Source organism: Saccopteryx bilineata, chromosome 5, assembly GCF_036850765.1.
Source record: "Saccopteryx bilineata isolate mSacBil1 chromosome 5, mSacBil1_pri_phased_curated, whole genome shotgun sequence".
In the NCBI taxonomy this organism is placed as follows: Eukaryota; Metazoa; Chordata; class Mammalia; order Chiroptera; family Emballonuridae; genus Saccopteryx; species Saccopteryx bilineata.
In genome coordinates, this window is record NC_089494.1 from 56510456 (window position 1) to 56526668 (window position 16213).

At 37.3% G+C, this 16213-nt stretch overlaps 1 protein-coding gene across 9 annotated transcripts in view; it reads left to right on the forward strand.

The window, feature by feature from the left end:
• The window catches only part of ZNF385B (zinc finger protein 385B), a 452357-nt gene that overhangs the window by 348232 nt on the left and 87912 nt on the right, over window positions 1-16213 (forward strand). Inside the window, exon 1 of one of the 9 annotated variants that reach the window (XM_066233200.1) lies at window positions 6098-6230. The exons of 7 other annotated variants lie outside the window; for them this stretch is intronic. Coding sequence is in view for 1 of the 2 variants with exons in the window: in XM_066233199.1 (XP_066089296.1) it covers window positions 9935-9941 (7 nt within the window). In the remaining variant the exon portion in view is untranslated. Of the gene's footprint in view, window positions 1-6097; window positions 6231-9803; window positions 9942-16213 lie in introns of those variants that run through there. One more of the 9 variants, XM_066233199.1, reaches the window with a different exon arrangement.

A 16213-nucleotide genomic window follows, 5' to 3' on the forward strand; every position in this document is an offset into this window, starting at 1 on the left:
GATTTCACATTTCTGTCATCTTTTGTTGCTTTTCTGTGACCGGTCAAAAGTGCACCATGACTTTACAGACACACTGTAGAATATAATTGTTGATGTAATAGAGATTCTATTCTAGTGAGAGGAGATAATGAGCAAGTAAACAAACAAAACAAGATACTTTTAGAGACAGATGAGAGGATGAAATAAATGAAATGAGTAATGACTAGAGTAAGGCCTTGCTGAAGGCCTCAATGGTGTCTCAACTGAGCTGAGACACAAATGAATTGGGGAAAGAGAGTTCCCTGCAGAGAGAACAGCAGATCAAAAGCCTTGATACAAGAATGAAGCTGATAGGTTTGGGAAAGAGAATGGAGTCCTAGATCTTGATGGAGAAGGAGAAAAGGAAAGGATACAAAGTAAAGTTCTGTACATAAACAGGGACTTAATTTTGTGGTAACAGTTTGCCATGGTAAGATTGTATTCAACCGCAGTGGGAAACCATTATGCATTGAAGTGACAGGATAAGATTTGTATTGTTAAACTGCTTGACTGCTGTGTGGAGAACCACGTGTAGCGGCACAGAAGTGGTCCCAGAAAAATCCGTTGAGAGCCATGAGCTGTAATTCAAGTGGATGCTGACCCAGGCTTGGACTATGATGTGGCAGTGACATGGAGAGGAACAGAAGGATTTGCAATATATGTTGGAAGTAGAGACAACAGGACTTGCTAACAGTCTGGAGGGTGTAAGTGGTAAGCAAAAAGAGGAACTAGGAGAGAATCACATGTTTTATGGCCTCTGTGAAGTCCTACCCTCCCAGTGAAAATGTCTTTAGCCATTCTACCCACTTTTGTCGTTCCTTTTGGTGCAGCAGTTGTATTTTGAGGTCGTAATATGTGCATGGCACAGTTCTAGATGCTTAGGATACATTAATGAACAAAGATCCCTGCCCCTGTGGAAGTTATACTCCTCTCTCCTATTCTACTTTTCTGTATGTGCCCATAATTCACGTTGTTTTATGGCTTAGTGTTAGTCTCTAATTGTTTCAGGCATATTATTTTTGTTCTCCAAATAGACAGTTACCTCCATAAGGACCAGGGACCCCTGTTTTCAGTTTGCCATAAAAATGTCAAGCTTGGTGAGGGGGGGAGGAAGGACAAAAGTAACAGTGAAAATATGTCTTTTTCATAGATAACTTCTTGTTTATAGACCTGCCTACATTAATAAGTAAATTTGTGAATATCTAAAATTACAATTCAGATCTTTGAAAAGGCAATCATGTTTCCATTAAAAAAATTATTTACTCACTGAAGAGTTACTTTAAAATAAGAGACTTCCCTATTGAATGTAATTAAAAGTTTATTAACAGGTCATTATGTATCTGTCAGGAGGTATAGGTAAAGGAACTGAAGCTAGAGTATCAGATGTCATAGTCAATTTAAAAGTATCTAGAATGGAGACAAAGAAGCTGAAATTTAGAATTGTAGAAAACAAATTCTGTGGTAGAGCATCGGCCTGGCGTGCAGGAGTCCCGGGTTCGATTCCCGGCCAGGGCACACAGGAGAAGCGCCCATCTGCTTCTTCACTGCTCCCCATCTCCTTCCTCTCTGTCTCTCTCTTCTCCTCCCACAGCCAAGGCTCCACTGGAGCAAAGTTGGCCCGGGCGCTGAGGATGGCTCTGTGGCCTCTGCCTCAGGTGCTAGAATGGCTCTGATTGCGGCAGAGTGACGCCCCAAGATGGGCAGAGCATCGTCCCCTGGTGGGCATGCTGGGTGGATCCCGATCAGGCACATGCGGGAGTCTGTATGACTGCCTCCCGTTTCCAGCTTCAGAAAAATACACACACACACACACACACAAAAATTTCTTAGAGGAGTTTTATTTTGTAAAGTTAAACTTACAATTAATTGTAAAGTGATTCCTTAAACCAGGTCATGTTTAGCCTGACAATGAAACAAGAAAGTTGGTTTCTGGTTAGGGCTTTCTGAGTATGTCTTAAAATATAAAAGAGAATGCAAAATTTATGGTTTTATGTTTTGCAAGAGCATCATGATTATCAATGGGAAAGAAAATCTTATAATGAGCGTACATGACATTCTCTTTACCTCATTCATCTTTCAACATGTTCATTGAGAGTTTTTTCTGGGCAAGGCACAAGGCAAACAGCAGCAAATCAAATCTGCTCTCTGACCCAGAAAAACTTAAACCTCTTGGGGTAAAAAGACATATACACAATAGAACGTCTTAAATACCACAAGAGTGGTGTAAATGAACTGTATTGTGGGTTCAGAGGAGAGCAAGACACTTTCTTCTGATGGAAGTGGGAAGGCTTCCTGGAAGAAGTGACATTTAAAATGCCACTTGAAAATGGAGAGAATTTGAAAGTGGACTGAAAGGGAAGGGCATCCTGGAAAGCATGAACATAGTGATAAAACTAAGAAAATGGGTATGTACAAGAACCAGCCGGTGCCTAGTGCAGGGAACAGCTCTGTAGGGCCCTGCCTAAGGAGCCAAGGACAGGAGGAAAAGTAAGACTTGGTCCTTACCCATAAGGAATAATTCAGTTTAGTCTATCTTAGAAAGCGTAAGAAAATGGTTTTCAGTTCAGTTTGAGGACGGTGATAGATGCTGAGCTGAGGTACTGGAATTGTATTCTATGGCAGCGGCTTTAGTGATGGTGATAGTGATGTTTATCATTTACTAAATCCTTCAATGCTCTATATACTTTAGTTAGAATTCACATGTATTAGTTCCTGCAGGTCTCCTCATTAGACATGATTACTGTTTATTCCTACTTGTCAACTGAGAAAACTGGAGCTTAACAACTCAATTAATTCATTTAATGTTGTCCAGCTGGTAAGTAGCATAGTCTGGATTTGAACAGGCGTATGGGATTTCAGAGTCCAAAAGTCACTAAAGGGGGGTCATGGAAGATATTTGAATAGGAAAATGATTGATTTGTGCTGTTTTTCCTGAGAATTTACTGACTATAGGGGAAACACAGTGATTTAAGGACTATGCTAATGGGCAGCTAATGCGGCCTTAAGGAAGGAAATGGAAATGGCTGTGAAAAGGGGAGGGGGTGAAAGATGTCATGAAGAGAACCGGCTTGACTTAGGAACAAGGTAGAGGGAGAAGTCAAATACAGCTTGAAGTTTTAGAGTCTGTGTAAATGGGAGACTCGTGGTGACAGGCAGTGAAAAACAAAGATCACAAAGGAGGAATGTCCCTTGGGAGTAGGGAAGCTGGGATGATTAATTTTGTACAAGCTGAAGTTCAAGTGCCAATGGGAAACATGTGGGAGGGGCGCAGCAGGTGGTTGGAAATACAAACACTGAGCTTGGAAAAGAGGTCATTTAGATATGGGGTCATATCTACCAAGGGTTTCAAGGTCAAGGAGGACTGGTCAAGAATTTTAAAACTATAGTTTTATTAGGCGAGAGAAATCAGAAGCAGACCACTGGATTTATGAAATGAAGTGATAGTAAAAGGTAAAAAAGAAAATGTAGACTACTCTAAAAAGAATTAGAAGTTAAGAGAAAAATGAGTTATTGGTAGACAAAAGGGCTGAAAGAATGAGACAAGTCTTCTTTGTTTTACTTCGAAATGGAATTGTTGAAGAAAGTGGCTGATGGAATAATCTTGAAATTGTTGGGCCTTATATTAACTCAGGAGTGCAAATGATGAATTTGATGGGTGAGGGATGCCTGGTGCCCCTTTCAGATTCATTCAGACTATTTTTATTCTTAAGAAGACTACTTAAATACCACTTCTCTGCCAATCCTTTATCGCTCCTGTAGTTTCCCTCACAGACGCTTAAATGTTCCTTATCCCATTCTCCTGCGGCCCTTAGTACAGACGGGACCGTAGACCAGTGGTTCTCAAGCATCACTGTGCTTCAGATAACCTACAGGGCTGGTTAAAAGATAAATTGCTGCCCCTCCCCCTGAGTGTGTGATTCTGTAGGTTTGGGATGGAGCCTGGGAATGTGCTTTGCTAGCAAGTTCTCAGGTGATGCTGTTGCTGCTGGTCTGGGGACCACACTTTGTATACTATTGAACCAAGCAAAGCATCTGTGAAGGGTATAAGTAAAGGGTTTGGAGTTTTAGGATGGACTAGTCTGGAAATGTTCTAGATAAATATTCTAGACTTAGGGCAAGCAACAAACAAACAAAAAATCCCAGCATATTTTGCCTAGCTTCATGAAAGAAAAATATATAGTGTGAAGGAAACATCAACATAATTCCTACTGATTAAAATGTTTTCTAGGAGAAGTCTAGGTTTAAGTTTTAATTTTATTTATTTTTCTTTTCTTTTTTCTTCTTTTTCCAAGTGAGAGGAAGGGAGATAGAGAGACAGACTTTCACATGTACTCCAACCAGGACCCACCTGGCAACTCCAGTCTTGGGCTGATGCTTTGCCTATCTGGGGTCATGCTCACAACTGAGCTATTTCTAGCACCTGAGGCAGAGGCTCTATGAAGCCATCCTCAGCTCCCAGGGCTGTCGTGCTTGAACCAATCAAGCCATGGCTGCGGGAGAAGAAGACAGAGAGAGAAAAAGAGAGAGAGAGAAAGAGAGAAGGCAGAGATGTGGAGAAGCAGATGACCGCTTCTCCTGTATGCCCTGACTAGGAATTGAACCCAGAACATCTACACACCAGCCCGACACTCTACCACTGAGCCAACAAGCCAGGGCCAGTTTTTAAAAATAAAATAAAAAATTGAAAACCACAGCAGTGACTATACTTTCATTTTAATCATGAAGAAGTAAATAAATATTATGTACTTCTTCATGATTAAATAATATCAATAAATTGTGAGCAAGAAGTGTGCAATTGTTTTTTGGAAAAGTTAAGTATAGAGCTAACATATTTTGTTCATGTAGAATGCTATTTTGTTAAAACAACTGAGATCATTGCGCCTGGAGATATGCCCCTTTTCTAAAAGTTGGTTTTATAATTACAATTTTGATTACTGTGTCTAATTATTCCCTTAGGTTTACCTGCCCCTGATAGTTACCATGCAAATCTGACATAAAGAGGTATACCAAATTGTTGAATTTGAGCAGTTATAATTTGTTCTGTACGTCACTAGTGTTGGCTGTGGTTAGCAAATGTGCTAAGTTGCACAACCAAAGGTGTAAAATCCTTCCTGAACATTTGCAAACATCAGTCATTTCAAGTTTTTTTTTCTTTCATTTAGTCATATGCCCACTAAGCTGCCTCATCAGTATCAATGACAGTAAGCTTAGCTTACGCAAAACAACCAGTCAGTCATAGCCACCCTGGGTAACATGGATGTACCAGAAAACTTATTCTGATCACATGGTCAGATGCCACTAGATAGAGAGTGAAATTAATTAGATATATGAGTAAAGGATGTATTAGTTCCAAGCCTGCACAACTGCTAATTTCACTATGATTATTCCCCATATAATTGAAAGTAGGTGTTTGAATTAAAATGCAGAAACATCCCATTAATGTTATAAACACCAATTATGTGCTTTAGTTTTTTTTTTTATTCAGATGCTATGAATCTTTATTTAAAACCTAAAAATACACAGGAAAGAAAACAAATTCTTCATACCTAACAGTGTGCAAATAAATTATTCTGGAGTAATAATATACTGCTCACAAAAATTAGGGAATATTTTATTGCTTCATATTCATTTTGAAATATCTCCTAATTTTTGTGAGCAGTACATAAATTAAGTTCATATTTTGACAACACATTTCTTTTTGAAATAAAAAGGAATTTTAAAGTGAAGATTTAGTTGTCCACCTAAAAAAGAAAAATCCCCTTAAGTGATACCAAAAACTTCCAAATTGCTATTATGCATAAGTATTTTGAGAAATGGAATGGTTTGTCTGGGAAGGAGAAGTGAGTGTCTGATTATTTGATTTCATTCTTATTGTGGCAAAGTGGTAGTTTCTGAGAGATGCTCAGAAAATTCCCATGAAAGAAAGTAACTTGTCAGTCTTTTAGGATATATTTGGTTCAGAAGGTTGTCTGCCCTCTCCCTGGAATCAAGTTGCAAACACTCTCCTCAATAGTCATTAGAACTAAGAGGCAATTAGAGGACCTATGATTTGTTCAGATGCACTGAGTGTTGGCTGTTTCCTAGCACCACATTTCACAGGAGCACGAGGTTGAAATCAGGGAGTTATTTCTCTCTCAGTGTAACACCTCGTAAAATGCTCAGATGCAGAAGTGACCGCTGACGGACCAGGGACTGTAATCTTATAAACAAAGGTAAGTATTGCAAGCTGATCAGCATTTACACCTCAAACTTTTTCATGAAGTATGTGGCAAAAATATAAAACAATTAAAATCAATTTCAGAGGGAGGAAACAAGTATCAGAATTAGAGAAAACAGAATTTGCTAATTTCAGAATTTGCTGTTAGCAAACAGAATTTGCTAACTTCCTTGCCCAATATCATATTAGTTTCCAAAATTGTTTTTACTCAAATTGTAATATTGAGTCATTTTTGCTAAACACAGGCTAGGGCAAAAGTAGGTTTACAGTTGTGAGTATGTGTAACACAGAGTTTATGCTTGTATTATTACTAATTATTGTATAATTTTTATATGAACAACTATAAACCTACTTTTTGCCCACCCTGTATGATGATGTGGCTGATTTCCCATATTTCTTTATCTGTATATTTCCCATATTTCTTTTTTCTGTTGAAGCTTGTCTCAGATAACTTCTAGGTAAAAATGAGATTTGTGTTTAATCCAAGTATGTTAGAACCCACTCTCTCTTCTTCTCTCTTCAGGAAGTATATTTAAAGTGATGATTGTGCATGTTCAAGAATGTACATTCAGACTGACAGAATAGTGGCTGGTAGCCTATAGTAAAATTGAGTGATGTGGTTGTTTGCACTCTTGTTACATGCTTTTTATGGTAGGCATGTTTCAAGTTTTTAATCTTCCATCTAGTTCAAGCCACTACTCAATGGTTTCATGTTTATTTAGACCCTTGAGCATGGAAATCCCTCTGGAGACCGGGTAAGTTTAGCTTCTCAAGAGGGGGTATTGTGTGTTATGCAGATGAATGAATTTTGCATGTGTACAACAGGTATTTGTGGAACTCTCATTTCCATTCTTATATTATCTATTTTCTCCCTCACCTAAAATATCCTTTTTCCTTTAATTTTGCCATTTTTTACACATGAATAAATACTATTGCTAGGAAAGAGCTTAGAAACTCTTGGCACTAGGAAGATGTTTTTATCTCTTCATTCCCAGTGGGATTTCAGGTGGATTGGAAAATATTGAAGGAGCATTGATTGTTTTATTCTATGTCACTGGCGGACTAGAAGAGTAAACACAGAGTTTATACAGTTCAGTATGCTCTGGCAAAAGTAGAATGATTAAAGCCAATGCGAAGTCCTAGGGACTCTGTGATGTGGGACCTCACAGCAGACACTGTTGCTCACTATGGCTACCAAATTAGAAAGCTTTGTATAATATTTGCTAAGTCATGGTATTATCTATCCTTGAGCATCATTTTCTGTATCAGAAAAATGTTGGATGATTGTGAGCCATGGAATAGTTTAGAAATGTTCTTAAGAGATGAAAAAGCACCTTGTGATCCCAGTGGAAAGTTACAGTATTTATATAACCCAGGAAAGTGATGATGGATTTCTATAAAACTATACCATTAAGTACTATAGTGAATTCAAGTTTTTACCTTGTCCTAATCTGCTGTGCCTATGGCAGATACTATAGTGAGAGCACGTATAAAAACAATCCTTAGTTATTGAAACTGATATGACTATTGAGACAAGTTTGTCCCTGTGACAAACGTGTTCGGATATTAGCAAAATCTTGCTATGATTTTTTTTTTTATTTTAGGAGCAAATATGGAAAACAAAATTAATATAATATAGCTCCAAAGCAAGGCAAATGACAAATTTTGTGTGTTTTCTAGTTCCCTGGTTGTGTGATAGTGAGAGAGATAGACTGAGACAAAAAGATGAAACATACAAGCATTACCTATAAAGAGATAAAAACAGAGACAGAGAATTGCCATAGACCTGAGAGATGACAGAGGCAGAAAGTCAAACAGGTGAGAGGGAGGGAGATAGGGACACAGGTGTAGGACAGAAACACAGAAAGGGGGTGTTAGAGAAAAAGAGACACAGACACAAGTCAATCAAAGTTTGGAAATAGAGATTATACAGTTTTGGAACTTTGGATTCTTTTTGTGTTTTTCTTAATTGGAAACCTGATTTGTCAAATTTAATACATTGAACACCAAGTCCGTTTTATGACTTGTTTACTTTCCATTTGTGTCCTTTAAAACAAAGGGAAGCTTAAAAGGCTGCTTGAAGTTCAGAAGAAACCAAGAGTCAAAATAAATGTTCATCTAAAAAAAATCCCCTTTTCTTCATTGCCTTATAAAGCAAATCATTGAAAAGGAAAGCAAGTGATATGATGACATTTTCTACCTTCCACATGACTCATTTAAAAAATCGTGTCCTTTGACTTTTGGAGATCATTGAGAGGGTGAGGAGTCAAAAGTGGTACAAAGTCAGTATAACCTTACAAGAATAAACATGATACACAGGGACAGGGGCAACCATTTATGATGAATCACTTCCAGTGTAGAAAATCCTTGGGCATTCATCAGAGGGCCTTATCTGATGCTGTTTTGCATATCACTAGTGCCCCAGAATGTGCCAGGTAGCATCAATTTCTAGAATGTCAGGACAGTGGCAGAATTCCAAGAAGGCAGGCCAGGGATTGGCCATTCTGTTCAATACCCACTAAAGACACTGTGGAGTACAAGCATCCCCTGGGTCACAGGCCACTCTGTGTTTCTCAGGATGAGGGTGATTATCACATTGTCTCCCAGTTGCCCAAACAAACTCTTTTGTGAGTTCAGTGTCCTGCTTAACAAAATGTTCCTCCTGCTCATATAGTTTTTGCTCTGAAATCCTACATTTTATACAGATTTCTGCCACACACAATCCAAAGATAAAAGGGAAGGAAATTATTTTAAGAGTGAGGTGTTGACCAAATTCCAAATAAGGAATTGCTGCTAATTCTAGTCCACTCTGCAAAATTAAGCCAAACTCACCACCCTCCCTTTCCTCTCCGCATCTCCCTCACCCTTTTCCTCCTCAGAACCCCACCATCTCTTTTTCAGTCTCTGCTCACCCCGTCCCTGGGGCGGCTGGGTTAGTCACCCCACACTGGATATTCACACGGACGCACTAGGTGTTCCTGCTCTCAGCGCAGCAGCGCTGGCTGCCGAATGGGGGTCAGATCTCCTGCTTCTGGGTGTAAATGGTTTCTTGGTTGATGGAGGTCCAAGTATGGTCTCTTCTTTGATGGTCACCATGACTGTAATATTCCACTAGAATTTTTTTTCCCTGAATACTCTGTAGTGTATTATAATGTGGCGGCCATGGCATAAACATACAAAAAGGAAAAAGGATTACAACACAGTTTTTAACCATTTCTATTTATTCCCAAATTGTGCTTTCTACCTAGAAGCCTATCACTTTTATTTTTTTAACATAAGCAACAGCTTTTGAATAGCTTTGAAATGTTTGGTTAATTTTTAACCTAGGGAAGTCTTATCTCTACATAGATGGAAGTAAGAGACCACTGGTAGAACAAATATGAACTGTTTCTTTAAATTGAGCAAGCTTCTGGGGGTAAAATATCTTTAAAAAAAAAAAACATTAAGCCACAATTTTTTTTTCTTTTGATTCTTAAATGCAAATAGCCTAGACACTGAATGCAAAAACTGAAGTTCTCTGAAACTAGGGGGCAAAACATTTTTATGTCCTGGAGCTAGAATTCACAGCAGCAGCTGGGTACACGGGCCTCCTGAGTTGCTGAATGCAGGCCCAACAGCAAAGCCCTTTGTGTGAGCTGCAGGAGAGAGGCCCAGGGACAGCCAGAGGCCTCAAGGGCCCTGCTGCTTTGATCTGCTCCAATGGAAGGTCAGTTGCCCTTGCTTGAAAAAAAAAAAATGTCTTTGTAGGTAGCATTTTGTTTACAGTTTTGATAGCACTTTAGTATAAAAATCACCAACAGGAATGTGTGTGTGCCTTCTACTATGAGGCTATTTGAATTAGTTATATTGATTCACAGAGTATGGTTAAAAGCATAGTTTTAATGGGGTTTGTTGTTTTTTCTTTTCCCATTGGGAATATTAGAAGAATTATTTAAAAATGAGGTATTGCAATCAATCTTCAGCCGTTGTTAAAAAAAGAAGAAATGTTGGCTCTTAACCACTTGGGCTTTTCTCCTTTATTTAATTTCTTTCTTTCATCAGTCATATTAATAAAACATTAAATTAAAATCTCATTTGGAAATGAATACTTCTAAAAATCAGTCGTAATATAACAGAAAACAGAACAAATACCTATCTACTTAAATTTTTAAAAAGGATAATGATAATCTATGGTTATTGCACGTCTTTGATTGTACAGACTTAAATAGTCCAACAGTGTCCCTGAACAAAGAGTTCTAGGTTTGATTCCACCATCAGACAGGTACCACACTGGGTTAAGTTCTCCCAAATCACATTTTTCTCATATAAAATGAAAGGTAAATCCCTAAATGATGTTTATCTCTAAAATTTTTATGAAATATGATTCCTCTAGAAAAATATTCAGTAGTGTGAGATGCATGGTTGTAATGGTTTTCCTAAGAAAGTTTCTATTTTTAGGAAGGTGTCTAAAAAAAGGTCCCAGTTCCATGCTGCCATCAGGCCGCTAGCACGCAGCAAGGGGACAGCAAATATAGTAGTTGCTCTGCTTGTAACAGAAAGAGGCTTCGGACCTCAGAAAAGTGCTTGATGCCACAGATGGGCGTCACTATCTCCCTGGGTCCTTTTGCCAGAAAATTTCATCAGGCTGTTGTGACCTCCCACTACGCTCTCCACCTCAGACCATTTTAGTAAATCCCTGTCTGGAGATAATTTTGGCTTCTTTAAAGGCTTAGTAATTTAGGAACCAAGCACACGACATTCCCTTTTTATAAGTCAGGTATATTTAAAACAGTTTCAAAAAACTTGACCAAGCATTTGTCAGACCCTTGTTTCCCCTTTGAGTTTCTTCCTTGCATGGCTGTGCTTATTACCATGGGTTACAGGTAAATCGCTATCACAAAGCGAAGTGTTTTAAATTCAGCTTAAAAGAAGACAATTAGATCTCACGACTTTTGTTCTTTTAAACCAGCTATCTTCTTTATGTGCATTCTGAAATTCTTAGATTTTTTTCAATGTACCTTTAAAAAAACAATTGCAACTGATGAAATATCACATGTTTAACCAAACTATATTTTGCATGATATAGCAAATAAATCTTACCCATTTTTTTTCAAGAATTAAATGTAAGAAACTCAGTGCATAGGCAAGATATTCAGATATAAATGAATCACCATCCATTGCATTTCAGTAAAAGAGTCATCATTTTGTGTAAAAGGTGGCATACTACTAAACCCAAAGGATATTGTGGCTTAAAATCTATCATAATGTGACTGCACTGCTGTTTTTTGATGTAGCACTTCATTTTTGCTTATAAACTTCAGTGTGGTACTCAGAAGGATTGGTTTTTAAATGCCACATTCTGCCAGGATGCCATCAGAGCTCTTTGGAGGGAGTGCTGGTCTACCGCATGGGAGATCAGGCATGAAACTGCCAATAGTTCAGATTTTATAGATTCCGAGTTCTAGATACACATTTTTCTTTTTTGGCATCACTGAATTCCATATCTGTCTCCTCTGTCCACTTCTGAAATGCAGCAAGAAAGCATCAGCATTAAAGAGAACATTTGTTTTCTCACAAATCACTTTGACTAAAATCGAGCTGGCGATGGAAAAAGGAACTCAGAACACATATTTCTCCTAAAACTATGCAAACTTGACAGTATTGGAAGATCTTCTTATTGGGGAATTTTGCTTGTATTTGTCAAAGTGGTTTACTAAAATTAGTAATATCGAATACATTACTTTTTAGAAATTTCCATTAGGGTATAACATATACAAAAGTGCACATATTGTAAGTGTGCAGTTGAGTGAATATACATAAACATACACACCTGTGCAACTGGCTCTGAGAGCAAGAGGAACATTGCCACCACTGTGGGCGCCCTGGCATGGTTCTTTCCGGTCTCCGCCCCCGCACCGTCTCACCCTTCCTGCAAGGACAGCCGTAATCCTTACCGCATAGATTCATTTTGCCTGGTTTTGTGCTTTCTACAAATAGTATCACACAGCATGTTGATATGAACTAGCTCAAACTAGTTCTTTTTCTCTACAGCACATTTGCAAGGTCTGTTTGTTGTTGCGTACTTATACAGGGTGCGGCAAAAGTAGCTTTACAGTCGTGAGCACACAAAATAAGAGTTTATTCTTGTATTATTATTTTCTAATTATTGTATTTTCCATACAAACAACTGTAAAACGATTTTTGCCCCTTACTGTATATCATTTTTCTCATTGCTGTGGTCGTCATGTGACTGTTTTACTGTGTAAAGATACCAAAAATACTTATTTTTTCTACTCTTGATGGTTTGTCTAATTTTCAGTTTGGGGTTATTATAAATAGTATTGCTATGAACATTTTAGTACCTATCATTTCTCTTAGGTATACACTTAGAAGTGAAATTGCTAAGTAATAGGTTATATATTTATTTAGTTTTAGTAGATACTGCTAAGTCGTTTTTTAAGGTATAACAATTTATACTTCAGATAAGAGTTCTTGTCAACATTTGATAATCTTTCTTCATTGCAACCATTCTTGTGGTATGTACTGATAGCTCATTGTAGTTTTAATTTATATATTTCTAATGACTAATGAAATTACACATATTTTTTTATGTTTCCTGACCATTTTGGTGTCTACTTTTGTAAAATATCCATTCAAGTTCTTTTGCCCATTTTTCCTATGATATTACCTTCTTCATATTGATTTGCAGAAGTTCTTTATTCTAGATTCAAGTCCTTTGTGTATATGATAAATATCTCCCACTCTGTGGATGGCTTTTTAATTCCTTAGATAGTATTTTATTCTTTTGTTTTTATTCTTAATAAGACAGTATATTTACTATTTTTTAATTAATATCCTTTTTTATTTAAGAAATCTTTGCCAATTCCAAAGATGCCCTGCTTTTCTCTTTATTGTTTTACCTTCTAATCCAGAAACACTAAGAATAGCTTGAGTGCCTAAAAAAAAGTTTTTAACTTTAATACATTCCATTTTTCTATGCTCTCTGTGCAGTTTCCTTGAGTATTCTTTCATACTCACTTCTCAAAATACTAATCAATCCTCAACACTTAAGAGATAGCTCATCCATGGAAACATTTATGAACACAACTCCTAACCAGATGCAATTTCTTTCTCTTGGCCCTGGCCAGTTGGTTAGCGGTAGAGTGTCTTCCTGGTGTGTGGAAGTTCTGGGTTTGATTCCCAGTCAGGCCACTGCTTCTCCACCCCTCCCACTCCCCTTCTCTCTCTCTCTTTCTTCTTCTCCTCCTCCTCCTCCTCCTGCAGCCATGGCTCGAATAGTTTGAGCTAGTTCACCTCAAGACTGAGGATGGTTCCATGGTTTTGCCTCAGGCACTGAAAGCTCAGTTGCTAAGCAACAGAGCAGCTGCCCCACGTGGGCAGAACATCACCCTTTAAGGGGCTTGCCTGGTAGATTCTAGTTGGGGCACATCTGGAAGCCTGTCTCTCTGCCTTCCCACCTTCCCATTTCTCACTTAATAAAAAAAAAAATGATTTCTCTCTTGCACCCTTAACATTTTGTTTATAACATGTGACTCCTGACATCTTGCCTTTTATAAGTATTAATGGATTTAACTATACTTTCTGGAGATGAAGATCCTTTTATTCTTTAAGATTTTATTTATTGAGTTTTAGGGAAAGAATAGAGAGAGAGAGAAAGATGGAGTGGAGCGAGAAGCATCAACTTATTGTAGTTGCTTCTCGCATAAGCCTGGACCAGGCAAGCCCAGGATTTTGAACCAGAGACTTCAGTATTCCAGGTCAATGCCTTATCCACTGTACCACCACAGGTTAGGCCATAGTGACCAAGGAGTACGAATAGTTCATAACTACAGTAACTGAAGATTATTGAACACTTGCTGTGTCAGACATACGGTTAAGCACTTTCATAGAAAAATTTCAAGTACTTCTCCTTCTAGTCCTATGATATAGATAACTCTTATGTTCCCCAATTTTTAGAAAATAAAATGGGAGGTATAGAGAAGTAAAATCACTTGTCTAAGGGCTCACAACAAGAAAGTGGTGAATCTGGAAGTCATCAGCTTTCTTCTGAATTGGTGCTTTTAATGTGTTTAGAACAATGTCGCCTGAAGGATGTGCCACAGCACATCATGTTTGTCCCAGAAGCCCTGTGAAAATAAAAGGACTGATGCATGCTCAAGGAATCAAGGATAGAAATTATATCTGCCTAGACATTTTTTTAGTGTATTAAAAGTTCAAAGATGTCTTACAGAGAAGAATCACTTTAAACTTTGTTGAAGCCAGAATTTTTTAGCATCTGTATTCATTAGAGATATTGGTCTGTAGTTTTCTTTCTTTGTGCCATCCTTGCCAGGTTTTGGTATGAGGGTTATGTTGGCCTCATAAAATGTGTTTGGAAGTATTGCTTCTTCTTCAATTTTTTGGAAGACTTTGAGTAGAATAGGAACCAAGTCTTCTTTGAATGTTTGATAGAATTCACTAGTATAACCGTCTGGGCCTGGACTTTTATTTTTGGGGAGGTTTTTAATAGTTTTTTCTATTTCCTCCCTGCTGATTGGTCTGTTTAGGCTTTCTGCTTCTTCATGACTCAGTCTAGGAAGGTTGTATTGTTCTAGGAATTTATCCATTTCTTCTAGATTGTTGTATTTGGTGGCATATAATTTTTCATAGTATTCTACAATAATTCTTTGTATATCTATGATGTCTGTGGTGATCTCTCCTCTTTCATTTTGGATTTTATTTATTTGAGTCCTGTGTCTTTTTTCCTTGGTGAGTCTTGCCAAGGGTTTGTCAATTTTGTTGATCTTTTCAAAGAACCAGCTCCTTGTTTTATTGATTTTTTCTATAGTTTTTCTGTTCTCTATTTCATTTATTTCTGCTCTGATTTTTATTATCTCCTTTCTTCGGCTGGTTTTGGGTTGTCTTTGTTCTTCTTTTTCTAGTTCCTTAAGGTGTGAAGTTAAGTGGTTTACTTCAGCTCTCTCTTGTTTGTTCATATAGGCCTGAAGTGATATGAACTTTCCTCTTATTACTGCTTTTGCTGCATCCCAGAGATTCTCATATGTCGTATTTTCATTTTCATTTGTCTGTATATATCTTTTGATTTCTGCGCTTATTTCTTCTTTGACCCATTCATTTTTTAGACGTATGTTGTTTAGTTTCCACATTTTTGTGGGTTTTTCCCCCTCTTTTTTGCAGTTGAATTCTAGTTTCAAGGCTTTATGATCAGAAAATATGCTTGGTACAATTTCAATTTTTCTAAATTTGCTGATATTGTCTTTGTGGCCCAACATATGGTCAATTCTTGAGAATGTTCCATGTACACTAGAGAAAAATGTATACTCTGTCGCTTTGGGATGAAGTGTCCTGTAGATGTCTATCATATCCAAGTGTTCTAGTATTTCGTTTAAGGCCACTATATCTTTATTGATTCTCTGTTTGGATGAAGCCAGAATTTTTTATATGTATTAGATGACAGAATCTTTTTCAGATATAACATTACAAATATAACTTATGTTATGAAATGATAGCTTGGGTTTATAGTCACATGAGTAGGAGCATAGACACAGGCTCTGCCATATACTAAGGGATCTTAATCTCTCTAAGTTTCTCCTTCCTCATCTCTAAAATGGGGATAATAATACAAATCTCACATAGTTGTATTTTAATTGAATAAAATAAAGGAAATAAATCATTTAGCACAGTACCTGGCATAGAGTAGAACCTCATTAAATAGTGATATTAATTATTTTCTTATCATTTCTTAGTAAGTAAAAATAAATTCTGTCTGACTCAATTTGTTATCCCTGTAGCTGTCAGCACTGTGCCTTGTACTTCTGGTGCCCTAGAAGTATATTCACTGAATTAAATAATACTATTACTTGGGGGAGATTATTTTTAGATAAATATATTCTAGAAACATATCTTAGCATTAAAATTTTATATATTTTAGTTATTTCAGTATCAGATACTATAGTAAGGTCAAACAAAAGTTTCAAT